Source organism: Lepisosteus platostomus, chromosome 6 (genome assembly GCF_059453375.1).
Source record: "Lepisosteus platostomus isolate fLepPlt1 chromosome 6, fLepPlt1.hap1, whole genome shotgun sequence".
In the NCBI taxonomy this organism is placed as follows: Eukaryota; Metazoa; Chordata; class Actinopteri; order Semionotiformes; family Lepisosteidae; genus Lepisosteus; species Lepisosteus platostomus.
This window is the reverse complement of record NC_142616.1, coordinates 8,902,241-8,930,144: the sequence shown is the minus strand read 5'-3', so window position 1 is coordinate 8,930,144 and position 27,904 is coordinate 8,902,241. Positions and strand designations below refer to the sequence as shown.

Sequence of the window (27,904 nt, the reverse complement as noted above, 5' to 3'; positions counted from 1 at the left end):
AGAAATGTCTACATCTTTCCTAATTTGTTTTAGTTGCGGTACAGTTCAGAGTTGATTAGGGATTATTCTCAGTAAACCACCCACAGTACAGTTTATTTCGCCGGGGGAATAAAATCAAGGCAAGAGGGACGATTCGCGCAGCTTTCTTTACCAATGAAAATGGAGAATTCTTGTCCTGACCAATCACACGATGTTTGCTCTGAAAAAGAAAAAATCCCCGACCCATGCCTGGCAGGAATTAAGATACGAAAGTGAAAGTGTATTTAGGCGTCTCCATTTTACACAAAGACGAAGCCTTCAAGGACGTAAGAGATTTGTTTTCTATAAAACAGTTATTTTCTTGTCTTTCCGTCTCATATCCAGCGTCGACCGTTGTCTCCTGGTTGGCATTCCTCTTCTTGAACAGGGAGGGTTTGCACTGTGGCAGGAGGGTTTCTCCGGATACGCAGGGTGCAGGCGTACTGTAACACCAATATGCCAGGAAACCTTTACTATCGACAGATCGGGTCTTTGGGGGAAAAAAAGCTTCTTCGTTACGGGGGACTAACGATGTCAAGTAACGATCCATTTACAAATGTGATTGATATTTCAGAAAGCGAAACTATTTCGCGATTGATAAGTAGATCTGTGCTTTGCCGAGACACTCTGCTTGAGAATGAGTACGAACGGTCTGGTGGTTATGATGTCATTGCTATACTCCTTCAAACTAATCGTGACATATTTGATCCGTTACCCCCCGCTTAAGTGTTATTTTTTAGCCGAAAAACGTATTAAAATGTGTTATACCTTTTATCCAAAGCGAATTATATTTGTACACGTTGGTACTGCTGGGCAGTGCTGGGTCCACGCCCCACTCAGACTTTCACCCCCAGATCTGTTTGCTTTAACACAGTCTTCTTTTTTAAAAAAAAAAAGTATTTTAAAATACTTATTTTAACATGACATGGTGTATCTTATAGGACGGTGAGTTGTAAGTAAAACGGGTTTTACGAAGCTCTATAATTCCCTGAGGTCTCTCAGTCAACACCTCTCAGCCCCGAGCGCGCACTATTGTCGAGTTTAAAAACCCATTTTTAGAAACCGTGAGACGCGTCTGATATTCAGTGATTTCTTACATCTTTGTGTATTTTTTTAGCATCCGGTGGTAAACCCAAGCTAAAAGCCAGGCTTCGGCCAACGTATGTAAAATGTGACGCTGTCTGTAAAAACAAGTCACAAGTTACATCTGTTTTTTTTTTCGCTTTCGGTCTTCTAAAAGTTATGTCATGGATTCTTGGCAGCGTGACCGCTTCAGGGAGGAAAAAAAACACTCCCATATGACCACAGTGGTCGCGGTGGATTTTAAACATTACTATTACTGTCTCTGGAAGAAACGCTTTGCAATTATCTATTACGAACATTTACTGTAGCTTCTTGGTACTCCTTCAGCCCTGGGTTTGTGTATTGGGAGCGGTTATATAACGTAATAATCCCGTCTCCTCCCGCAAGTTTTTGTTTTTGAAAGAATCGCTAACGGACAGAAAGGCGAACGCAGACTTTTTTTTCCTGCGGTTTTCTGAACACAGTCGCGGGTGCACAACCACACAGGACGGCCCAGCGGAATGCCCCACAACTAGAATAGCAAAACCAGTTTTTCAACCTCTCTTCCACCTTCAACCCAAAACTGAAAATATAAACTTCATACAGATCAAGACACCTGCTGACTTCCAACGGAACCATTTTGCTTAATTCGTTGAAGTTAATTGATAAATGTGGCTTCGCTTGTTATTGGAGAGGTTGATGTTTTATGTTTGGTAAAGAGGCGCGCAAGTTAAAAGTTTCAAGATGTTTAAGAGTCAAAAACAATTTAGATTTCAGTACTCGGGTCATTCATAGGTAGAGCATATTAAGCGTGACTCTCGCCGGGAATGAGCTAGGGAGCTGCTACAAGGGTGTAGAGAGGTGGGGGGCTGTAAGAGAGTCACACAAAAAGATGCCCTAGTTGCAAGACCATAATTAGGAGAACAGAAGTGTGTGAGATTAGGATCTAACATCCCTCCTGAATTTCTGTTTAAAACTCCACTAATCATATTAGTATTAATTAAATCAGATTATTATTAATTAAAAGTTCTGTAAAGTAACCAAGTGCAATAATCAACAGGAAAATGGGCTTCCAACACCACGATAGGGAAGCCCAGTGTTAAAGATCAAACTCAGGGTGACTTAACTTGCTGCCTTTCCTAGGTGCTCCTTTGCAGTGCTTTAATACTGAATACAACCAGTGCCTTATTGTGCTCTGGTATAATGGGGGGGTTAGGTTACATCATAATAGATAATAATGTAATAATGTAATAGAAATTAAATCATATAAACTCAGAGAAAACTCAATATAAATAGAGCTGCTATGGGTCCAGGGTGTAAACAATATATTATGTCTAAGTAGTGCAGTTATGCTGAATACACTGAATACAATGAAAACTGTGTGTCTATGTAGCCATTACAGGTGATTTGCTAAAGGAGCTGCAGGTTGGCTATTTAGCAGTCTTATTGCCTGGAGGTAGAAGCTGTTCTGTAGTCTGTTGACTTGGACCGAATGCTTCGGTACCATTTACCAGACGGTAGGAGGGAAAACAGTTTGTGACTGGGATGACTGGGGTCCTTGAGAATGGACCTGGCCTTCTTCAGACATCTAGCTGAGTAGATACCCTGGATGTTAGGTAGCTCACAGCTGGTGATAAGCTGCGCTGACTTCACCACCCTCTGCAGTACTTTGCAATCCCGTGCGGAGCAGTTCCCATACCAGGCAGTGATGCAGCCAGTCAGGATGCTCTTAATAGTGCACCTGTAGAAGCTGGCCTGGATATGTGATGGCATGCCAAACGTCTTTAGCCTGTGGAGAAGAATAGGCGCTGCCGTGCGGTTTTGAGTAAAACAAGTAAATTCAAGTAAAGGTGAATTCCATGTTGAAAAGGCTTTAGCCATTCAAAAGCTGGAATGTAGTGCTTCTTCTTTGTCCTTTTCAGTGTGGAATTCATCTGTACCTGTCTCTTCAATGAAGTACCCGCTTCATATCTCTCTTCTGCCCTCTTCCAAAGATAGATGGGGTTAGTGACGAGCACTTAGCCTGTAGGCATTTCTGCCAGAGTTCATCTCATGTGGGGGGCGGGAATTGAATCATCTGGGTTGATACGGAAACAAAAATCCTGCTTCTGGAAATGCTGTTCACAGCTGTGTCTGCATCGTTAATGAGTAACCTCCTCAGGGCTGTTTGGACAGCCCTGAGGAAGCAGATTAAACAAGGGTGCAGCAAAGGTGTGCTTGCTACACATAAGGGAAACACTTCACCTGTTGCAGAGTACTGTTGAATTGAAGGTGGTGTGGAGGCATGTTAGAAACGTCCAGTTAAGATGGTGGGTCAACTGGTTTGCAGGACTTGTTCCAAATGCTGCTTTAATGAGAGTGAAGATGAAACAGAAAGTTGGGCTGAAAACAAAAAAGGCTACTCTTACAGTACTTGTATAAATGGTCTGAAGAAGAAAATAATCACCAAGGCCCTCCTATTGATCAGCATGTTGAAATGTATGTGGTTCTCATTGTCCTGAGACTGAAGACAATTTATCAACTTTGGTAACATAGTCCTGGTCCTGCCCTGTGGAATGTTAATTACTGCCCTTAGCTATTGAAATATTTTGTTTAAATCAGCCGTAATATGTTTTCTTCAGAACATAAACTGGGGCTTTCAAGATGCCAGCCATATTTTTCAGATATGGTGTCATCGGTGGGATAAAGGGCTCAGGGAAATGATTGGTGTAAGGTGCAGTGTAATGAATTGGAGTTGCGCGCTAAACTGCTGCACCCTGACTTTGTGTTCCTGGACAGGTGCGTTATGGGAAACTCCGCCGTGGCCTGCGCTGTGCTCCTGCTCTTCCTGACTTCCTTCGTCAGAAATGCTGATTCGAAACGTGAGTATAGGTGTGGAATTGAGTTATCAAGTCATTCTGCATAGAAGGTTTCAGGTTGTCCTTGTGTTGTGGTACTTGACAACAATCTGCAGTAAGAAAAGGGTGAGGCAGATGTACAGCAACATACTGTATGTTGGCTAGAATGAAATATTGGCACAAGTGAAGATAAAAATACGAATGAAACAGAATCTCTCAAATAGATAATCAGTATCACCAAATTATGTTCTAATCGAAATCAGAACAAAGATATAAACTGCTTATACTGTATATAAGTAAATGTTTCAAGAAAGAGAAATAACAGACATGCAAATGATCAGCATAAAAAAAACAAGCCAACCTTCTTAGGCAGTACTACTATTTTGATTAAATAGCCCAGTAAACACCATGATACACCAGACTTGAAATGTACGTGACTGAGTCATTTTTTGTTCAGTGTGTCACTCTTTTTTTTCTGAAATAATTTCTGAAAAATCTCATCTACTGTCACTAGTCTTCTCATTTAAATAATTCATTTATCTAAGCTTTTGAAATTCAGAGTTGGATTGAAAACCTGCAGATGAGCTGTCACTGAAGACAGGAGTGTCCAATCCCTGTTACAGTTATGAATTTATGTAATTTGAAGTGCTGTAAACATTAGGTTATTCCATTGATTCTATAATAATCTTTTATTCGCTAAATCGTTAGAATAATTGTGTCTAATGGAATTCCTGTAAAACAGAACACAGTCAAATTCTGCATATTTCCTTTAAAGAAAATCCAATGAGTTTCGGGAAAGAAGACTAGACAGTTCAGGTGCACAACTCCATAAATCATACAGGGCATTTTGCTCCATGAGGAGCTTGCTATACTTTTGTAAATAATGATTTATCTACTTTTTATTCAAAAAAAAAATAGTGCTCAAAAGGAAAATGTATGATCCTTTCAAAGGGCTGTATCAAATATGGACATCAGAAAGCTCCACAATACATAGCTTTTAAAAACCACATTATGCTGTGTTAGGAATTGGAAATATTGCATTAGTAATGTGCCACTAAATTTGAATAAACCAATTAAGTTGACAGTAGCAATCTGCTGCTAAATTTTAATAAACCCCTACTCTATATAAATGTGGGTGGCACAGTGCCTTGCAGCGGGGCCCCGGGTTCAATTCCTGGGGTGCTGTCTGTGTGGAGTTTGTAAGTTCTTCCCATGTTCACGTGGGTTTCCTCTGGGTGCTCCAGTTTCCTCCCACAATCCAAAAACATTCTGGTAGGTTAACTGGCTTCTGGGAAAATTAGCCCCGGTGTGAGTGTTTGTATCTGTGTGTCTGCCCTGCGATGAACTGGCATCACATCCAGGGTGTACCCCGCCTTGCGCCCATTGAATGCCGTGTCAGCTCGACTGTGGCCCTAATCTGGATGAAGCAGTTAGAAAATGGGTGGATGTACACACTCCTATTTCTGTACTTGCCCACTGTAGATCACTCGTTCATTAACAATGTTCTGGTTTCTTACAGAGGAATTTAAGCTCATTGTGCCGTCAGAGCCTGTGGTGGCCAGTGTGGACAGCGACGTTGTCCTCCCCTGTCAGCTGTCCCCCGAAATGAGTGCCGCAGCCATGGAGGTGAGGTGGTTCAAAGAGAACTTTGACAACCTGGTCTTCCTCTACAAGGAGGGGAAGGAGAAAGAGGGGTCGGACTACAGGGGCAGAGTGAGGCTGTTCAGACAGGAGATGGAGACAGGAAACGTGTCCCTGCTGCTCCAGAACGTCAGGATCTCGGAACAAGGCATCTACAAGTGTCATGTCAGCAATGTGGACTGGTATGAGGAGCCCCAGATGCAGCTACGTGTTACACGTGAGTACAAGTGCAGCCTTGTCGGCTTCTGGAGGCTGTGTTGAAGGTCGATATTCTCTACCCCTTTCTAATTTCCCTGGATTGTACTCCTTTCTGAGACATTAGTGAACATGTGTTCACTAAGGAGACAAATGCTATCACTTGTGTGCATGAACAAAATGATAATGATATAAGGCCATGCTCTGGTTGTGAAATGTCCAGCAGCCATATCACTCTGCAGCTCATAGCTCACAGCTGGCAGCCCCACTAGAGCTCAGCAGGTGTAAGCCTGGCCAGTACCTGGATGGGAGGCCTTTGGGAAAGCTAAGATTGCTGTGGGAAGGAGTGTTAGTGGGGCCAGCAGGGGGTGCTCATCCTGTGGGTTGTGTGGGTCCTAATGCCCCAGTATAGTGATAATAATAATAATAATAATGTTTCTTTATTAGCCCTATACAATTTCTTGCATTAGGAATTCATCTTTTCGCATACCCCAGCTTTTCTCCATGGAGACACAGACACACAGACAGGGAGAGAAGCTTGGGGTCAGAGCACAAGGTCAGCCATTGTACAGCGCCCCTGAAGCAGTTGGGGTTAAGGGCCTTGCTCAGGGGCCCAACAGAGTAGGATTCCTCTGCCGGCCACAGGATTTGAACCGGCAACCTTCCAGTTACAGATCCTTAGCCACAGAGCCACCGCTCTGCCCGTGGGCGGGGGACACTTTACTGTAAAATGGCCCTGTCCTTCAGTAGAGATGTAAAACCCAGGTCCTGACTCTGTGGTCATTAAAAATCCCAGGATGCTTAGAAAGAGTAGGAATGTTAGCCCAGCATCCTGGCCAAATTTCCCCTGGTCTTTACCAATCATGGCCTCCTAATAATCCCCCTCTCTGAACTGGCTCCATCACTCTGCTCTCCTCCCCACTGAGAGCTGGTGTGTGGTGAGAGTACTGGAGCACCATCTGGGTGGGGCTGCACACTGGTGGTGGTGGAAGGGAGTCCCCATTACCTGTAAAGTGCTTTGATTGGAGTGTCCACAAAAGTGCTATATAAGTGTAAGGAATAATAATTAAAAAAATATGATTATTATTATTATTATTATTATTATTATTATTATTATTATTATTGTTATTGTTATTGTTATTGTTGTTATTGTTATTGTTGTTGTTGTTATTGTTATGTCTGCTGGCCAGCATTGCCTCCCGTGAGATTAGTGATTTCTGCACAGGCTGATGTACAAAGGACATGTTCAGTGAGCTGATTTATCTCTGCTCTACTCACAGGCAAAGGCAGCAGCCCGGAGATAGTAATCTCCAAATTTGATAAAGACATTGTGAAGCTGAGCTGCCACTCTGAGGGCTGGTACCCTGAACCCCAGATGTTCTGGACAGACAAGGGTGGGAGAAAACTCTCTTCGGTGGTGGAGCCAGTCAGTCAGCCCAGCAAGGACAGTCCCTACTCCGTCACCAGCCACCTCAACGTAGAGAGGACCAACAGCCATGGTGTGGACTGTGTGGTGACCCAGCAGCAGCAGAGGGTGCAGTTGGAGTCGCGGATGAAAGTCAACGGTAGGTCGTTTCCCCCAGAGGCTGAACCCGAATCCAAATGTCCCCATCAGGCTTCCTCTGAGCCTGGCCCCCTCCAAAACCCGTTGTGGTCGCATGTCTTAGCTCTCCCTACCAATTTTTGTATTCAGGTTGTAGTGTCTCTTCTCCCGAAGAGAAGTTCGGGGAACGATGGTTCAGGTGACAGGACGTTTACGTCTCATGCCGTCACTGATCTGAACTGAGGTTCGCCTGTACACAAAGGATGTGAAGACGTGAATGCTTCCTACCCAGCATTACCAGCATTCCTTACATCCATTTGCCAACCCAGGATACCCTTGGGCAGGGGGTCACTGTATCTTATTTTGGAGGTTTCAGTCAGCTGGGCTTGTAAAAACCGAATCGAGTCATTATTGGATTAATTGGACCTGTTTTCCCGGCATCAGATACTGGTGCTTTAAAGAGATACCTGTAGACACACCTGCTCTCCAGGAGTGGAATTGGAGACCCCTGCCCTAATGGTGCCTCCATTAATATTCACCCCAATGGTCAAGGTGTCACAAGACACCACTCTTGGAAAATCAGATGTTTTAAAACAACAGGGTATTGCCTGCCCTAGGTTTCTCCTGAAACCTCATTGTTTTCTAAGTAAGTTTTTGCTTGACACAAACTAAAATTACTCTATTGTTTCTCTTACAGACGAGTTCTTTAAGAGTACCCATCCAGTGAGACTGTACCTCTCCGTTATCATCATTTCTATTGTACTGGCCCTGCTGTGCTTCTGTGCCGCTTTGCTTTATGCTCATAAAAAGAATCAAGGTATTGTCATATTTCAAACTGAAAGTTTTACCGAGGAGTATTTCAGGTTTTTGACTAATTTACGTACTTTGCGAATTAAGCCCTTGATGAATTCAGTTCTGGAACAGATGTAGCTTAATTCGAAAGCCTCTATGGAGAAAACAATTCAAATGGTCTCGCTAATTAGGTTATCATTTTAATTAAAGGTTCAATTAAGAGAATTCTGAACTTGAAAACCTGGCACTGAAGTTGTCTTATGTGGACTGGGATTGGACTCTGCTTGACTGAGATCTGACTGCACCAGTCTGTGATTTCTGCACTGATCAACACTGTGATCACTGTGATCACTATGATCAGCACTGTAGTTGATCATAATATAATTCACGTTGCAAGACCTTGCAAAACAGCTGATAAATTCACACAACACAGGCCTTACTCACGAAGTGATACAAGTGTTTATCATATACAGAGAGGTATTAAAATCACACGAATTATTATTGCTTCCAATATTCTTTTATTCTCAGTAAAAATGTAAAATTTGTCACTTACAATAAATGCTTTATTTTTTTAAGATGCCCAGAAGAAACTTAAGAAATATGGTAAGTTCATTTTTTTTTCTTTTAGCCTTGTGATAAAAAATCAATACTCATAGCACATCATGATAAATTTAATTTGTATTTTTGAAATATTACAGACCGTGTCAAAAAGGAATTGCACAGCCTTCAAAAAGGTAAATCATTGTATACATTTTATACCTAATTTTAGATTTTATTGGAATTTTGCAAGTAAATATAACAAAAATGTTCTTCTGATATTGTGGAATGATTGCCTGAAATACAAATAAAAGCTTTAATTTTTAAAGTTGAAAACCTGATCTTTTACACTACCATTTTCAACTGTCTGATTTGAAATAAATAGCTTTGATTTATACATACGTGTTTACAACATGCCACACACACACACAAACACACACACACACAAACTGTATATACTTACTGTATGTAACTTTGGCTTGTAGAATGTAAACGTAGTCTTTTAAGGATAAAATGTCTTAATAAATTTACGAAAAATAACTTCAACTTGAATATATCGAGATATGTAATGTAGAAACATAGGAATGTTATAAAATTAATATATTCAGCTCTTTCTTTTAAATATGTAACTGTAACATGCAGTAGTTAAATTGGAATTATTATTGTACTATCTTGGCATGGTAAAGTTCTATTTATTTATTTCTGTAATAACCATTTACACCTGCTGCCAATATCAGAGCATCTACTGGGAAAAGCTGGGATCCTTGAAGACCTTAAGCTGGAAACAGTCAAGTTTTTGATTAACAGGGCTGATAAATACTGATGGGTCTGAGGGCAGTTGTGAACCAGACTATGGCTGATCTCACAGTTAGTTTGACCACATTAGTGGAATGTGATCAGAGAGCTTAAATATTCCCATACTTTAATCACCAGGGAAATGAACAGATTAATTAAACACGTACAAATTCTACTGTTAACAAATAAATGACGAATGATATACAGTACATCATCCAATAAATAAACTGCTATATTTGTAAAGATGATGATGATGACGATGATGATGTTTAGTATTAAATTGAAAACTTGAAGATGTGGAAAGAGAAATAAAAAAATATTTTTCTCGTTTGCAGTTCATGGGAATCAAACCGATCTCTTAGGTATGTACTGTATCTAATGTGCATCAGAAATACTCTTCTAAGTACTTATTTTCCCCAGACCTCCTGTATCCTTGGAAGCAGGATATTGGATAAAGCTGTGCTGTAGAGGAAAGTTGATCACAGTTGGTTTGTAACTGTTGCTTTGATACAGTATACATGTCATATCTGGCCCTGAGGAAGAGTCAGGTTTACAGAACACTGTTCCTAGAAAGAGCAATGACAACAGTTTCCCTTTACTGAGGCTCCCAACCCTGCTTGTCAAGGAAAATCAGAAGGAGAAAGAGGCAAAGGAACAGTAATGTTAGTCCAGTCTCTGATCTCATCAGTCTCTTCATCCCCTCAGATTTTAAGATTTGTAGATTTGTAAGAACGTACTTTTCTGATAAACAGCAGTGCTAATATCTACCACCTTTCCTGTACATGTGAACCTCTTATTCCAAGCAGACCAAAATGGTGATGGAGATGGACAAGAGGGAGTAATGAGTGGGAAGTTCACTGTAGTACTGTAGGTCCCGGAGGTAATTAGGTGGCTCACAGACCCTGAGCACATTCAAACACAGACTTGCTTGAATAAATATGGTGAAAGGAATCTTTATTGGAGCAAAAGCTGCTCTCAGACACAGGAAACTTTGATATTCCAAAGCCCAATCAGCAACTAAAACTGCGAAGCATTGACCCAATGTGTTTATTTACAGAGAATAGTGTACTCAATCTCGATCACGTCTGACTCAGCCGTCACTCCAGCCCTACATTATCCTCTGCTTATACTAAATTAATTAAGGGGACTTTAAGATCAAAGGAAAATCTGCCTGCAGGTGGGATGTACCTGGACACATTCGATTGCTCTATTTGAAAGCAAAATAAATGTACTTTGTGCTTACTTTCTGTAACCTTTGTTTTTCCTTCTTTCACAGATGCTGTGAGACAAATCCCAAATTCAGGTAGTCATTTCGGTCTTGCTTTGTTGTTGCAGTAAATTCCATAGTCCCTCTTCCTCAAGTGTCAGCAAAACAAATGGAGAGCAAGGAATCTCCCAGTTGAAGTTGGTTGTGGGGGGTTTTGCAGGGCAGCCACTTTGGCGAGGCCTGAGGCTGCTTGGTATTGAAGGAGCAGCAAGGAAGAAGCTAGTGGCCGAAGGCAGTAAGCAAGCAGAGGAGGCATCCAGATAGACATGGATTAAAAGGAAGGAGCAGTGGCTGTAGGGAGATAGAGCTGTGCTGAGTGGCGTACTGTGGAGGTGGTCCAGGGTGCTGGCTTCTGCTGTTGAGCCCTCCTGAGGTATTGTGGGTTGATCAGTGAAACTCCGGTGAGGAGGGGTACTACCCACTTAAGAACCCAGTGAAGACCCAAATCAGCCTTGACAGTTCAGAGAGCAGAGCTAAAAGGAAAGTAAGCGATTGCGATGCCATCGGGTGCTGGGGGTTCACAGAGAAAGGAGCACGTGTCCAGAGTCCCAGTAGCGATGATCTCATAGTATTCAACATATTACAGTAAACGATACATGAGATTTATGCAAAATATGTAAGTATTATTTAATTTTTAGTTTCCTATTGCTTCAGCCTTCAGCTTGAGGCTTCAGAGGTAAAATGTCTTTCATTTTTGGAATATGAGATGACAAATACATATAATATGTTAATATGTTATTTTGTCAATATTGTTCAGTCAGATTGATAAAGTGGGCTTAACCTGTTACATCAGGGCATCTGTGATGCGCTACCAAAACTATGAATGTCAGTAATACCATCAAAGACTTATACATTTTAAACAACAAGGCTGTTAGATTGTACCATTAAGTCTACACTTTGTCTTTCTTTTAAATTAGCCTAATTGAAGAATCAGATTAAGAGATCCACACAGGACCTGTTGTAGTAGCAAAGACAGAAACTGATTTGATCTCCCTTATATCATATGAAGTCACAAACACATTTTTAATTATTTAATATCACCCAACTTGAATTCTCCTCAGTTTTACTTACAAAACAATGAAACTTATTGTTGAGATGCAAGGAGATTCGCAGTATTTCAAGAGTAATCTTGATTTCTTTTTCTCCTAGTTTGGAACAGGATTTGTGAATCTAAAGGTAACATTATCATTTTCATTATTTCTGTTTAATTCAACATTATAGCTCAATCATGAATGAAGGAGGAATTGTAATTGTATAAATGTATTGATGTTAAACATTATAATTATTTGTAAGTTAAAGAACTTAATGACATTAGTTCTTAGCTAGTATGGTTTTTAATATAACTGAATACCTGATTATTAACCATAACTGCTTATGGTTAGCCCAAATGGGCCTCAAGAAAATAAAAATCCAAGAGCATTGACTACATATATTTTCCTTCTACTGTACATTTAACTGTACTAAATACTCTATTAAATAAATCATTTATCACAAAAATGATAAAAGAGGTGATAAATAGAACACAATTAACAATGAACATCTTTTCTCTCTTTAGTGGACGTCACTCTGGATCCTGAAACAGCACAGATCACCCTCAGTGTGTCTAAAGGTGGAAAGACTGTGACACTGGGAGAGAAGCAGGCTGTCTCTGTGTCTGAAGGTGGAAATACTGTGACACTGGGAGAGAAGCAGGCTGTCTCTGTGTCTGAAGGTGGAAAGACTGTGACAGTGGGAGAGAAGCAGGCTGTCTCTGTGTCTGAAGGTGGAAAGACTGAGACACTGGGAGAGAAGCAGGCTGTCTCAGAAAGTACAAGGAGATTTGAGCAAGCTCTCTGTGTCCTGGGTAGGAATGTCTTCACCTCAGGGAGACACTACTGGGAGGTGGAGGTGGGGGAGAAGACTCACTGGAGTGTAGGAGTCGCCAAAGGATCTGCTAAGAGGAGTGGGAAAGTAATCATTCACAGTGAAAGAGGATTCTGGGCTTTGAGACTGATTGATAAAAAGTTTTGTGCTGCTACAAACCCCGACACTCTCCTCCCCCTGAGCCTGAAGCCCAGGAAACTGGGGCTGTATCTGGATTATGAGGGGGGGCAGGTCTCCTTTTACAATGTGGAAGCCAGAGTTCACCTCTACACTTTCTCTGACTCCTTCACTGAGGGGCTCCATCCTTTCTTTGGCACTGAAAAACAGTCCAGAAAACCCCTCACCATCTCTCCTGTAGACAGAGAGGCAGCTTCAGACCAGCCATGGGCTCAGATTAAAGCTCAAACAGAGGCCCTGTACAAGAAGAGTCCTGAAGCAGCAGAAACAGACGCAAGTCAGACACATCAGGAGAAAGACAAGAGGAAAGAGAAAGAAGGGAAGAGCAGTGAGGCTCCGCCTGACACCCCAGTCCAGACTGCAGACTATAAAAACCCGACGTTCAGTTACAAGAATGAGCGTCAGTCTGAGGGAACAGCTGCACCTCCAGCACAGGAGGACGATCCTGAAGCCTCAAGCCCAGCTGGACCAGGAGGAACAGGCACAGCAGAGGAGAAGGACACAGAGCAGAAGAGCGGAGACTCTGCTTGTGAGGAGACAGCCCTGCTGGAGAAGAGGGGATCTGGAGGACCTGCAGGAGGTGAAACAGGAGAGTCGGGTACAACACCAACTGGAAAGGACAAATCAAAAGGAGGAATATTTTCTCTGTTTCCAAAAAAATCAAAGTGATTGATGTGTTATGCGGAGGTTATTCAAGGTATTATAGGGACTGTGCTCATAAACCCATTTTGTTTCTCTAACTTTTTTAAGTATAAACTAACATATTTCAAAATTAAAATGAAGCATACTGTATGAGCTTATTTTCATAACTCATAAATTAGCACACTGAGTGCAGTCAGAGATGATATTTGAACCAGCATATCCCAGACTCCTCTGAGCTCCCACACAAGGAGCAGATAAACACTCCCAGTGCAGGTTTATCTCAGATAGATCAGTTTCCTTCTTGACTGGATCACTGCATATCTGAGAAACCCCACACAGTTTCAATAATACTAGACAACTGTAAAGAACAGTGTATGTTCTTGGAAATAACATTCATGCTCATGAAGGATGTTTGGAAAGTAAACTGATTTAAAGCTCGGCCAGCTTCTGTCCTGTCAAAACTGTGATGGCTTGTGGTTTGTGTGTTTTCTTTTTCAGTATTGTGTGATGGTTTTATTCTGAATGGACAATGGTGCCTCACAAAGACATTTTAGTTATCAAAATGGCTGAGAGGAAATTGGCCAGATTTGCTATTGCATGTACTGGAATTCCATGCTTTGCTCCCATTGCTTGCCCTGATGGGCTCAGGCTACCCCGCGACCCTGAATCAGAAGAAGCTGTGATGGATTGATGGATGTTTTATAAATAAAGCAATGTAGACATATTGCAGTGTCTGTGTATGATCTGTTAAGGCTTTACAGTTAATGGACAGGTGTAAGTACTGCTAACATGTACTCTACATTGGAGAGGAGGGTGGAGTGTTTTTATTCCCTAGTTTGAATTTATGGACACGTCCCTGACTGCTATCAACAGAACCTTCCCGAATCAGTCATTGGTAATATTATTTTATAACACACATACAACTAGATCTATTTAAACCAGTTTAATTCAGATGTGTTTCATAGCCTGCATTTTCACTTCCTAGAACTGCTCTTTAATAATGTTCATTTATACCCTAATGGGGAGCATTAATAAGCTTTGCGAGCTACAGGAAAGTTTATCATTGTTTTTATATTGTCAACCTCAACTGACAACATGCAGTGTCTAGCCCCAAGAATCACAATGAAATACTGTACAAACATTGGTAAGGAATTTCATTTTTACCATTACAATTAAAGATTTCTGTCAAAATGTTCAAAAGATCTGTCATTGTTGCATAATCACATTTAAGTATATTTAATTATATTAAATATAACATATACTTTGTCTTCATAAATACTGAATTAGTGTTAGAGATAGGCCACTGTAGAGTTTTAAAAAGAGATTAGTTTCAAGATCAAGTGTAAAGGGAATATAGGGTTGAATTAAAATATATTCAAGATTATCACTGCTATCACTTGTTTGAGTAAGTGCACAGTAAGGCCAGTGAAATTTTAGATTTGATTTCAGTTGTTTATCAGTGAGAAAAAGGTTATGGAATGCAGTTCTGAATACATGAATTGACAAATGTACTAATTTTCCTTTCATTGCTGTAATTCTAGTCAGACAGCCCAGGTGCTGATATGATTAGAGGGTCCAGGTCTTTATTTCCAGTGGAGAAGAATTGACTGTCTTGTTGATTTTCTCTTTGAAAGTGTAAATGTTGGAGTGATCTACAGCATTGTAGAAGGAGAGTCATCTCTCTGTAGTCCACATGGACCCCTAATCTCCTGGTAATGCTCATCACCTTCACCGCAGTCCCAGGGTCATTTCGAGTTTCTAGCGCTGATCCAGCCCAAAGACTAAGGGCTCTCTCTCTGGGACTATATATTTCCGGGTCTTTCAGTCTGCCTTCGCTCAGCATTGATGTTCGGATGTCCTGAAACCCGCCTAGCACCAGGTCGCCCCATGAGGGCATAGGTTTCTATACGGCATTTCCTGAACAGCTGAGCCCGGGCTAACCCCCCTCTCACCGCTACGCATAGGGTCTTTTGCTCTCCTGCCTCTCCACAGTTCGTCCTCTCCGACACCCGTGACACTTAACATCCTCCTCCCAGTAGTACCCCGACACAGTCCCCTCTGGCTTCTAGCCCAGGATATAGGGCTCTTTATCAAACTGCTCTGGGGTGTCAGTGAGATTCTGGCGCTGCTCTGTCCACCTCACTGATCTGCCATCTTCGGACACCCTCAGGTAGGGGTTCATTGTGTCCTGATCCAGGGTCACTGTCAAAGGGGGCAGGAGGAGAGAAACAAGGAGACAATGTTAGTGCAAACACCTCCTCAACCAGTTAAGGTAAATTAAACCCTAACTCCTAATCTCAGTCACCTCACTGATCTACAATCGTCTGATGCGCTCAGATAGGGGTTCACGGTGTTTTTATCTAGCATCACTGTCATTGGAGACACAAGAAGAGAAACAAGCACAAAATGTTGTACAAAGTGAAAGGCTTTTAGTAAGTGAAATAAAATCCCAATCCTAACTCTGTCTTCCTCACTGATCTGCCATCTCCTGACACAGTCAGGTAGGGGTTTAGAGAATGTAGCACAAAGTGCAAGAGACTTTCCCAGTCTCCATTTCTGGACCACATAAAAGAAACAAAAATTTCCAGTCTTCCACAATACAATACTTATGTGCTTATTCAGTGTGAATTTCAGAATCAATGCATAACATTTCTGAAAATACAGTATTTACTTCAATCTACATAATAACTAAAACTGATTATAACAAAAATACCTGCCATGGTATGTCTCACTGAAATATTTGAAAGAGTTAAGGCAGTGTTAATACAATGAACAGACTTTTCACTTTGCCAAAACTTGTGAAATTCTTTTCTTTAGACTTTTTAATTAAATATTTTATTGGGGATTTCTGTAAAGCAGTTGGGAACATTCCGAGAAGAGAAATTGTGTTGTAAACTAAAATAATTTTTAGCAATATGTATGTATTGTACACACTGATGAATTGGAAAATACTGTATTTTAATGTATCTCATTCAAAGGATATCAGGTCTCAAATGATATACAGGACTTAACTTTAACTGCTTATGCGAATGCATACTGTAGATGCCTCTCCTTTATTTTATTTCATAAATTCATTTTAAGTAGTTTGGGGATTAAATTAACTTTATACAGGTAAATTAATATCCATCTAGTTCAATAGGATCTCTGATTGTTCATCAAAATGCTGCATTTGAATAACAGCACTGTCATACCTAGACAGGAGGCAGTGGATTAACTTCTTTGCCTATCAGATCAGACACTATGAAGGGATTTAATTAATTTTTAAGAAATGTGCAAAGTGAAACTTCGGATCCAAATTAAAAAGATTCCTTAAAGCACTACCTAAAAAAAACCTGAGTGCACATTATCAGTGTATTTAAGATAAAAGACCTCAAATGAAAAGTGGTGTGGAACAGTTCCTTTCATGATACAACATGGCAGACAGCACAGCACCTTTGGCAAGCTGTAGATGTTTAGGCTGCTGTTCATGTTCATACTGTACACAGAAGACATCATTGATGGATTTATACCTTTTCTTAATTGTATAATGATAGCATGTCCAGAGGGGCTGGGCAGACAGGTAACCTTGGACCCCTGGAGGTTTATTTTTTCTCCTTACTCAGGAGTTTTTGGTTCCTCTCCTCCATTGTCTTCTGGTCTTTTCTGTCCTGTATTGCATTGTTAAGTGCCTTGGGGGAACCTTGTTGTGAAAGGTGCCATATAAAAATAAATTGAATCAAATTGAATATTCTGCTCTTTTTCTCTCTACAAGTACAAATACACAGAGTATTTCATATTCTGTCTCCGTTTTTGTATTTCTGGTGTTTAAATAAAAACTTTTTTTAAAAGCCCACCGTGCACTATTCCATCCGGGTACTATGGAGGCCTCACTGGCGGAAATGGGATTCTATACAAATTAGTGTAATTAATTTGAGTTTTATCAGGGCACTGTACAAGACAAGTCTTCAGGCCTATAGATCCTATGATCCTGTACTATTTATGAATATAGTGTAACGGAACGGCCGATATACAGGTTGTACGATCTGGTTGCAGTGTGGTGACGGCACCACCCTCCCCTGCGCATAACAGGTTTGCTGACCGCCGAGGCTAAAGAAAGTTTTCTTTAGCTCAGCTGGCAAGACCCGGGTTCGAGCCAAAGCAGTGAGAGCACAAGCCCTAGAACCCGAATCCGTTGCAATAACAAAAGGATAGACAATGAAATGTGGGCTATTTCGAAGTCGCAAATGTGAGATATCAAGTCGCAAATGTGAGTTACTAAGTCGCAATTCTGAGATACTAAGTCGCAAATCTGAGATATAAAGTCGCAAATCTGAGATATAAAGTCGCAATTCTGAGATACCATAGCGCGTTTTTTTTACTCCCTGGAAAAACAATTTTTTCCAATGAAAATGGAAAGTGAAAGTGTATTTAGGCGACTCCATTTTACACAAAGACGAAGCCTTCAAGGACGTAAGAGATTTGTTTCCTATAAAACAGTTATTTTCGTGTCTTTCCGTCTTTTATCCTGCATCTTTTGTTGTCTCTTGGCATTCTTGGTATTGAAAAGGTACAGTAGATTTTGCAAGGTAGCTGGTGGGTGGCTCTGGATACACACGGTGCCGGCGTACTGTAGCACCAATCTGCCAGGACACCTTTATGATCAAAGTCAGTCCTTTGGAGAAAAAAAAAACTGCGGACTTCTTCGTTACCTGGACTATCAATGCATCACAAATTTAGCTGATATTTCGGAAAGTATCGAACATATTTCACGATTGATAAGTAGTTCTGTGACTTGCCAAGACATTCTGTTAGAGAATGAGAGAATGAGTGCAAACGGTCTGTCTGGTGGTTATTGCTATACCCAAGAACTAATTGTGATATATCCGATCCGTTTCCTTCCGCTTATTGTTATTTTTAATCAAAATACTAATTCAAATTGGCTAATACTTTTATCCTGAGTGACTTATATTTGTACACGTTTGTACTACTGTGCAGTGTGCGGGATCTGTGTCCACAATCCCAATCAGACATTCACACCCATATCAGTTTGCTTAACTACACTCTATTAAAATACTAATTTTAACATGACAAGATGTATCTTATAGGACGGTGATTTGTAAGTAAAACGGGTTTTACGAAGCTCTGTAATTCCCTGAGGTCTCTCAGTCAACACCTCTCAGCCCCGAGCGCGCACTATTGTCGAGTTAAAAAAAAAAATATAAGCCGTGAGACGCGTCTGATATTCAGCGATTTCTCACATCTTTATGGATGTTTTAGAATCCGATGGTAAACCAAAGTAAAAAGCCAGGCTTCGGTACACTTATTTAAAATGTGACGCTGTTTGTAAAAACAAGTCACGAGTTATATCTGTTTTTTTTTTCGCTTTCGGTCTTCAGAAGTTATGTCATGAATAATGTCGCTCCATGGAGGACCGCTCCAGTTTTCAACCCCTCTGCCACCTTCGACCCCAAACCGAAAATATCCAGTAAACTTCATACAGATCCCCACACCTGCTGCCTCCTGTTCCAGCTTAATCATTTGCTTAATTAAAGCCTTAGCTGAACTTTTAATTCGATTAATTCGGCTTCGTTTGCTCATAAAAAAGGTTGATATCTTAAGTTGGTAATGAGGCGCGCAAGTTAAAAGACGGTTTCAAGACGTTTAAGATCTGTAAACATTTCAGATGTCAGAACCCGATGAATATGTACAGTATGAGCTGAGTACAGTCGACTCACAATTTACGCGGGGGTAAGGGAGGTGCGTAAAGCCAAATTCGCGTATTGTGAAAAAATAACAGGTCTAAGGAAAAGTAATGAAAACCTTGTTGAGTATAGACTTTTAAAGTTCCCAAGGCTTTGCCCAGTACTTAAAACCACTTTCGTAAAATACTGTAATTTCACTTTTTCATGATAGATAAAGGTGTATTTTGTCGAATAATAGTTTTGTCCTGGGGCACACTTCCAGAATAAAACAGAAGACCCTCTCAAATTACTCTCCCCTTGTCATTCATTTGCGGTATTCTCTATTAGAGTTCCGAGAGCTTTGCCGCAGTACTAAAAAACACTGCACAAAAACTTCACTTTTTCTCGATGGGTACAGAGGTACTTCATTGAAATATTAATAGTTTTGTCTCGGAGCACAATTCCAGGAATAAGGAGTAGCCTCTCAAAAGAAATGTACCTGCGTCTGGTATGACTTAATTTCCCTTCTTACGTGAAGTACAGTATTTGTTTGATTTTAATACTATTTAGAGCATTTTCCTTTTTTATTCATAATTTGCTATTTTTGCTTTTTGTTTAACATGAAATTGAAAACGTTTCAGATGCTCTATTATAATATATATCTGTATGTGGAAAAAAACAATTATAATCAAATGTTTTTATTTTGAGACACATTATCATTGTATAATAATACTAATAATAATAATTAAAAATACTGTACACATTTTGCCTTATTTCAGCTTTATATTTGTTTTGATATTACTTCATATGACAATTGTTTAAATAATGTTTCTGTCATCATTTGATTTATTTCATTAGTATACAATAGTATTCCTATTAACTGTTTTTTTCTAATGTGTATTTTTATATAATACATATAATATTGAAGGCCAAGTCAATAGCATTTATTAAACTGTACTCACATTAACATATTTCTGGGGTTATTTGAAAACACAGAGTTTAAACTACAGGCTACCACAGGGAGAGAATGCCTAGCCCAGAGTAAAACCCAGGGCACAAGAGCTCAGGTCACAAGAGCCTGCTATTCACTGTGTCAAAGTTTAATATTTTTTTTAAGTATTTGAAAGTGTGAAATTTGTGAAATCTTGGCCTTGTCTCTTCAGATAAAGAATACGCTACTGAGTCTATTTTATTCTGTGACAGACTGAGAACAGCAGTAGTTTGTCCAGCTATTGGAGTCAAAGATAAAGAGAACAACTGTATCTTCTTTGTCAGGTGCAAGATGGGGAACTTCCTCTGGTTTTGTGCTGAACTGCTTTTTCTGCTTTCCCTCTCACAAGCACTTGAGACAGGTAAGTGTGGGACAGCTCTGTGCCACTGAGTTCACTTGAACCCAGGATGAGTTACAAATACAGAGTTAAGGCAACATCAGAAGGAGACAGTGAAGAAAACACATGTAAGAAAAGAAATGAGAGATATAGGGTGATGGGGTTTTTAATTTACTGTAACAATCAGATACAGCTGTTTGCTACTGCTTGGTCATGGCCCATAAAGATTATCAGAAGTATTTAATAACATGGAATTCTAAGTAATTAGTATGCCTTGTAACCTAAACCAAGCACTCTAGTCCATCTGACTGACTGTCTGACAGTGGATAGTTCTGATGGGATTTGATGCAATCTGTAGCCTATTCCAGAAGTACATGGTCCAAACTGTGATACATCCTGAATATGACACCAGTCAAAACCACAGGTCACAAGTACTTCACAAACATGAGCAGATTTGCATACAGTATGCACTAATACACATTTGCATAGCTACTCAATGCAGAAGTACACACATGCACAATGGGTGTTAATCAAAAAGTCAATGTCCACTGTGAAGCCATAGAGGTATGCCCATCAGTTTTGGTGGAGGATGTGGACGTAGGTTGTGGTCTGGGAAACAGTACACTATTTTTAGCAGTTAAGTGATAGCGGAAGTGAAAAAAATAGTGTGATTTTATTTACAGTGAGGGGAAAATCTAAACCCACAACAACCAAACCAAAATCCTAAGTTCTTTTCTGAACTCCTACCTGAACTTCTTGAAGTCCCTAACTAACATGGCTGAGCAGTTACATTAAACTGCTTACTGGCCTCAAACAAAACTGGCCCACTAACGTATCTTCCCAAAAACCTCTGCTTCCTGCTTTCAATCACCTGACCGATTGTCTTCCTGGAGCTGGTCAGGTGACTGAGGGCAGCAGCTCATTCAGTCACACCACAGTACATGACTACTACATGTACAACATGAACACACCTTCCTGCTCTTTTCCTCTGCAGGGCAGGTTAAGGTCGTGGCCCCATCATCCTCCATGCTTGCCATTAAGGGCAGCAGCATTGTCCTCCCCTGTCACCTCGAACCTGAGACCAGTGCTGCAGGCATGGAGGTGAGATGGTTCAAGGGCAGCTTCACAGACGTTCTCTACCAGCCTGGTCCATCCGGATCTGGAGAAAGGCAACGTTTCCCTGTTGCTGAAAGACATTACAGCTTCAGATGAAGGAATCTACACGTGTCACGTCAGCCCTGGGCAGTATTTTGATGAGCGATCACTGAACCTGCTGGTCAGAGGTGAGTTTAGACCTTGGATTCTTCTTTTTTCCTGAAGAGCATAATAATAATAAAAATATATACAGTATATAGCGCATTTATGGAAGTGCAGCAGAGGTTAGACAACGCAGACAAACACTAATTAAGTAAAAGCCTTTCTGAACACTATGTGTTCTGTGAAACAGGGAAGGTAATGCAGACAGGCACCGTGTCAGTACCGACCTCCTCTCTTTGGAACCTTGTTCACAGGACAGAACACAGTCATCCCAAATATGACTTCAGCTTGCTGGTTCAATGCATGGTATTCTGATGAACAAAAACAAAGTTCTAAGCCTGTAACTGTAAGAAAAACTCTCTATATCCCCTGTTTTGCAGAGCGTGTGTTTGAATGCAGCCATCCTGTGAGACTGTACATCTCTGTTATCGTGATTCCTGCAGTACTGGCTCTATTCTGCTTCTGGGCTGCTTTGCTTTATGCTCAAAAAAAGAATCAAGGTACTGTATCATCAGACGCAGTGTACTGGTGTACTGCCAGGCCCTGTAACACCAGGAGACTGAGGTCACTCTTCTAGACTGGAGTTAGAGTACGTTGTAGGTCGACCTGCAGGAGCAAACACAGCAGATTCACTCAGTCAAGGGTTTGTTCCCACTGTTTTTCAAGGATTTTCATGAAACAGCTTCAAGTTTTGTCACAACAGATTTTCTCTGTTTCAGATGCCCAGAGGAAACTTAAGGAATATGGTGAGTTTCAAAAGTTTGCTTTCTCTATGCAGTGCCATCAAATGGGAATAAACACACTAATGACTAACGACTTTGACCTCTTGACTGTGGGAATGGTAAAAGCCTTTTGTTAAATAGAAATCTGGAAAATAACTAAGAAAATTAAGAAAGTTAAGATTAGTGTCTGTGTCTGTGTCTGTGTCTGTGCATGCCTTGCGCCCGTTGCTTGCTGGGATAGGCTCCAGCTCCTCCCATGACCCTGCGCTTAATGGGCTACGTACTGTAAATATATTCTACATTGTCCTGCTACACTTGTTATATAAACTTTGCTAAACTAGATATAAACATGGTTAAAATGTATTCTGAGGCACACTGTATAAATTGTCTCACTCACTGTCGTTTGATACTGCTGTAATGCAAAACGTTTTAACATCTGTTCTGATTTTAGATAACATTTTATGAAAAAGATCAATTTTTAAACTATGCCACATAAAACCAATACGGTCTTATTGTTTGATTTTTGCTTAATATTATAGACCGTGTGGAAAAAGAATTGCACAGCCTCCAAAAAGGTAAATTGTATTATTGATCACATTTTGTATTGCAGAATGAGCATGCCTGGGGGTCACAGCTGTAGAGTGACCTCTGTGGCAGGGGGGCCCCCTCACAGTCTTTTTGCTGTCCAGGTGTGGACACACAGTGCTGTTCCCTCTCCTGTCTCTTCCAGTGTCTGGAAGTCTTCCTGTAATGGAACAAGTAAGGGTTTTATTCCGTGCTGAAAAGAGAACAGAAGAAACACAATGTTGAGCCCACTGAAGAAGGCTCCACAGCCTTTCTTCTCTTCTCTTTTCAGCAGGGAATAAACGTTTTCTTGTGCCTTTGCTTTCTGCGCATGCTGATGCAGCCACCTACTTGAATGTCTTCCTGTAATGAACTGTTGGTGAACATGCATTTCAGGAACGTAAATGCAGATATATAATGTTTAAATATATATACTCAACCATTTGCAAATAAATAACTTATCCTAGTTACACTACATCTTAATTATTATTCTAACTAATTCGAATTATTATCTTCTAATTTAGAAGTGTTCTAACTTCTAAATTAAGCTGAAAAAAATTATAGTTTAGATTATATTAATCTTAATGAGTTAGTGGTAAAATAGTTTACCATGTAAATATTACTTGAAATACAATAAACAAATACCTCTATTATGTGGTATTGTTTATGAATGTTATTAGCATTAATAACAATTGCAAAACAACTATACTATTGTAATGTACACACTATACTGTATAATATGAACTGGGCTTTGGGGATGTTATCATATTTATGCAAAAGCCATAAATAATAATGAAAACATGGAAATATTTTTTCTTATTTGCAGTTCATGGGAATCAGACAGATCTGTTAGGTATGTATGTAATATTCAGGAACAACTCCTTTTTTAATTGTTTATTGTTTCCACCTGACATCCAGACCTCCTGTAAGGGTGAGGGATATTCCATAAAGCTGTGCTGTAGATGAAGGTGGCTCACAGTTTGTTTTCAATTGTTGTGTTGATATAAATGTCATATCTAGCCCTGAGGAAGAGTCGGGTTTACAGAACATTGTTCCTGCAAAGAGAAATGATGACAAAAGCCCTTCCCAGAGGATCCCAACTCTATTTGTCCAAGAAAATCAGAGAGATAAAGAGTTGAAGGGACAGTATGCCCAGTCTCTGATCTCATCAGTCCCTCCAACCCCAGAAATCCCATCATTCTCAGTGATTAATTCAAACCCATCTGTACTTCCTACCCAGAAGCCCCTGCTTTCCAGAGCTGGGTCCTTGCTTTTGACTACAAACACACTTCCTGTTCTGCAGTAAAGCAGGTAGCTCACACTTTACCCCCAGAGGAAACTCTGCAGTTTAATGGGATGTGCTTGTGCTCATGTTCTGGTACTTGGAAGTCTAAACAGAATTGCATGTTTTGAGATTAATTTATACAGGCTTCTTGTTTCTTTCCTTCACAGATGCTGTAAGACAAATCCCAAACTCAGGTAACTATTTCTAACATGTTTGTTTTTGTTTGGTCTTTATGGGTGTGTCAAAGTCAAAGAAATATATTTATGTTTTCAATATAAAACTCTGTATTTAATTTTTAAGTTGATAGTACTTCACATTCTGACTTCAATATGAAATGTGATACTGTGCCATTGTCACTTAGTTTTGATTTTGTTTTGAGATTTACCTAACAGGTCAAAATAATACAATTTCACAGCTGTTTTAAATGAAAAATACCCAATACGTACGTATAGGGCTGTATTGTGATGAATGTAATTGGTGTCAGACAGCTTTCCCTTTGGTAATGCTTTCCACTATGAGATCAGAGCACCTGTGATGCTGCAGCTATAGTTTTAATCCTGATACTGAGCCATGTGGAGTACCTGCTGCACCTGCTCTGTACTGCAAGAGATCAAACATCTGTAACAACCTGACAAGTTAAGATTGACACATCATAAACAACAGTATGCATTGATTAGGTGAACAAATATTGTTAGAATAACTTATATCTGTACTGTACTAATCTTTCATTATAAATTGAGCTTCAGAAACCAGCCAATTTCTACTATAGGAATGACTGAACTATCTAATTAGTGCATTAGAAATACTCTAGTTTCATCTTTATACTTTCACCGACATTGAATTTATCTGATATGCTCACAAAATCTTGCCAAGTCTTGATACATATTATTCAATATGGCATCAAATTGAGAGTGTTTTATGAATAAACATTTTTTTTGTCTCTAGTTTGGAACAGGATTTGTGAATCTAAAGGTACCGTTTTCTTTTTATATTCACCTTGTTTTTTGTCTTGCTCAATTATTTGTTGGGTTGTGCATTATAGCTTACTCATAATGCAGTTAATTGTAAAACAAGTAGTAAATACATTCTTTAAAAGTTATGATTATTGATTGGTTATAGGGTATCAGAGATTGCTGCTATTTAACTGAAATTAAATCATTCAGGACTGAAACATTTTAAACCAAGGTCTATGAAAATGCACCGCTAGTAGGTACACTGCTGTCTCATCCAAACTCAATACACTGCACTGCTCATTTAATCACCTTGTACATTAATCTAAACCATTGTAACAGATCCCACTTTGACAGTAGCTTAGGAAGGGAAATTAATTGGTCCAGGGAACCACCCCAGTGTTACAACCCCTAGTAGTCGACCTTCCATCTGCACGTGTGACTCTACATCACAATACTGTAGCAGTGGAAGCTCCTCACCCAGTCGATTCCATTTAGCCAGTCTCTCTCGTTATCTGTCTTCTTCCTTATCAGTGACTCAACACAGAAACAACTGAGGCTGCTACTAAGTAAGAAAAGTCCTAACCTTCCATTCAATCATAACCATTTTATACAAATGCCCCCCCCATTGGATCTCATCCTGAGATCTTCCAAACTGACAGTGAGGCTCAGGTTAGACAAACTGTGGATCCTAGTGGGCACTTTTATAGAGAGCTGGTTTCCACAGCTGCTGTCAGTTCCTGGTGAGAATGTGGAGAATGTATCCCTGGGACTGTAGCAATGCCGCCCTCTGGTGGTTCAACCCCACACCTACAGTCCCAAAACCTCCACCCCTCTACAGCCATGTAATGCACTATAACACAAAGTGTATTTTACTCGCAGAATTTATTCAGCTTATTCTTCTTCTCTGTAGTGGACGTGACTCTGGATCCTGAAACAGCACAGGCCACCCTCAGTGTGTCTGAAGATGGAAAGACTGTGACACTGGGAGAGAAGCAGGCTGTCTCTGTGTCTGAAGGTGGAAAGACTGTGACACTGGGAGAGAAGCAGGCTGTCTCTGTGTCTGAAGGTGGAAAGACTGTGACACTGGGAGAGAAGCAGGCTGTCTCAGAAAGTACAAGGAGATTTGAGCAAGGTCTCTGTGTCCTGGGTAGGAATGTCTTCACCTCAGGGAGACACTACTGGGAGGTGGAGGTGGGGGAGAAGACTCACTGGAGTGTAGGAGTCGCCAAAGAATCCGCTAAGAGGAGTGGGAAAGTAATCATTCACAGTGAAAGAGGATTCTGGGCTTTGAGACTGAGTGATGAAAAGTTTTTTGCTGCTACAAACCCCATCACTCTCCTCCCCCTGAGCCTGAAGCCCAGGAAACTGGGGGTGTATTTGGATTATGGGGGGGGGCAGGTCTCCTTTTACAATGTGGAAGCCAGAGTTCACATCTGCACTTTCTCTGTCTCCTTCACTGAGGGGCTCCATCCTTTCTTTGGCACTGAAAAACAGTGCAGAAAACCCCTCACCATCTCTCCTGTAGACAGAGAGGCAGCTTCTGACCAGCCATGGGCTCAGATTAAAGCTCAAACAGAGGCCCTGTACAAGAAGAGTCCTGAAGCAGCAGAAACAGACGCACGTCAGACACATCAGGAGAAAGACAAGAAGAAAGAGAAAGAAGGGAAGAGCAGTGAGGCTCCTCCTGACACCCCAGTCCAGACTGCAGACTATAAAAACCCGACCTTCAGTTACAAGAATGAGTGTCAGTCTGAGGAAACAGCTGCACCTCCAGCACTGGAGGACAATCCTGAAGCCTCAAGCCCAGCTGGACCAGGAGGAACAGGCACAGCGGAGGAGACGGACACAGAGCAGAAGAGCAGAGACTCTGCTTGTGAAGAGACAGCCCTGCTGGAGAAGAGGGAGCCTGGAGGACCTGCAGGAGGTGAAACAGGAGAGTCGGGTACAACACCTACTGGAAAGGAGAAATCAAAAGGAGGAAACTTTTCTCTGTTTCCAAAAAAATCAAAGTGATTGATGTGTTATGCGGAGGTTATTCAAGGTTTTATAGGGACTGTGCTCATAAACCCATTTTGTTTCTCTAACTTTTTTTAAGTATAAACTAACATATTTCAAAATTAAAATGAAGCATACTGTATGAGCTTATTTTCATAACTCATAAATTAGCACACTGAGTGCAGTCAGAGATGATATTTGAACCAGCATATCCCAGACTCCTCTGAGCTCCCACACAAGGAGGAGACAAACACTCTCAGTGCAGGTTTATCTCAGATAGATCAGTTTCCTTCTTGACTGGATCACTGCATATCTGACAAACTCCACACAGTTTCACTAATACTAGACAACTGTAAAGAACAGTGTATGTTCTTGGAAATAACATTAATGCTCATGAAGGATGTTTGGAAAGTAAACTGATTTAAAGCTTGGCCAGCTTCTGTCCTGTCAAAACTGTGATGGCTTGTGGTTTGTGAGTTTTCTTTTTCAGTATTGTGTGATGGTTTTATTCTGAATGGACAATGGTGCCTCACAAAGACATTTTAGTTATCAAAATGGCTGAGAGGAAATTGGCCAGATTTGCTATTGCATATACTGGAATTCCATGCTTTGCTCCCATTTCTTGCCCTGATGGGCTCTGGTTACCCCGCGACCCTGAATCAGAAGAAGCTGTTATAGAGTGATGAATGTTTTATAAATAAAGTGATATAGACATATTGCAGTGTCTGTGTATGATTTGTTAAGGCTTTACAGTTAATGGACAGGTGTAAG

The 27,904-nt window shown here is 40.6% G+C and overlaps 1 protein-coding gene and 2 long non-coding RNA genes across 5 annotated transcripts; 2 read left to right on the top strand and 1 right to left on the bottom strand.

Annotated features, from left to right (window-relative positions):
* The first annotated feature begins 158 nt into the window (after positions 1-158).
* LOC148660039 (butyrophilin subfamily 1 member A1-like) lies at positions 159-27,849 on the top strand. 3 transcript variants are annotated; one of them, XM_088637602.1, is made up of 12 exons: positions 159-305; positions 3,859-3,941; positions 5,437-5,775; positions 7,034-7,318; positions 7,994-8,113; positions 8,665-8,691; positions 8,787-8,822; positions 9,756-9,782; positions 10,697-10,723; positions 11,837-11,863; positions 12,243-12,296; positions 12,450-14,093. In XM_088637602.1, exons 2-12 carry the CDS (start codon positions 3,866-3,868, stop codon positions 13,394-13,396), a joined length of 1,965 nt encoding a protein of 654 aa, XP_088493728.1. In that variant the 5' UTR covers positions 159-305; positions 3,859-3,865; the 3' UTR covers positions 13,397-14,093. The 3 variants fall into 3 exon arrangements, with proteins under 3 accessions (XP_088493728.1, XP_088493726.1, XP_088493727.1); XM_088637600.1 differs by having other exon boundaries at positions 12,243-14,093; XM_088637601.1 differs by lacking the exons at positions 12,243-12,296; positions 12,450-14,093 and adding an exon at positions 26,049-27,849 and having other exon boundaries at positions 160-305.
* On the bottom strand, positions 14,424-18,849 carry LOC148660041 (uncharacterized). Its single transcript, XR_015939770.1, has 2 exons — positions 18,573-18,849; positions 14,424-15,571 (listed from the first exon to the last, which is right to left on the bottom strand). It is a non-coding gene; the product is annotated as an uncharacterized LOC148660041 (long non-coding RNA).
* Positions 17,651-21,496, top strand: LOC148660040 (uncharacterized). The gene is made up of 3 exons (XR_015939768.1): positions 17,651-17,818; positions 20,305-20,381; positions 21,352-21,496. It is a non-coding gene; the product is annotated as an uncharacterized LOC148660040 (long non-coding RNA).
* Positions 27,850-27,904: the final 55 nt, after the last annotated feature.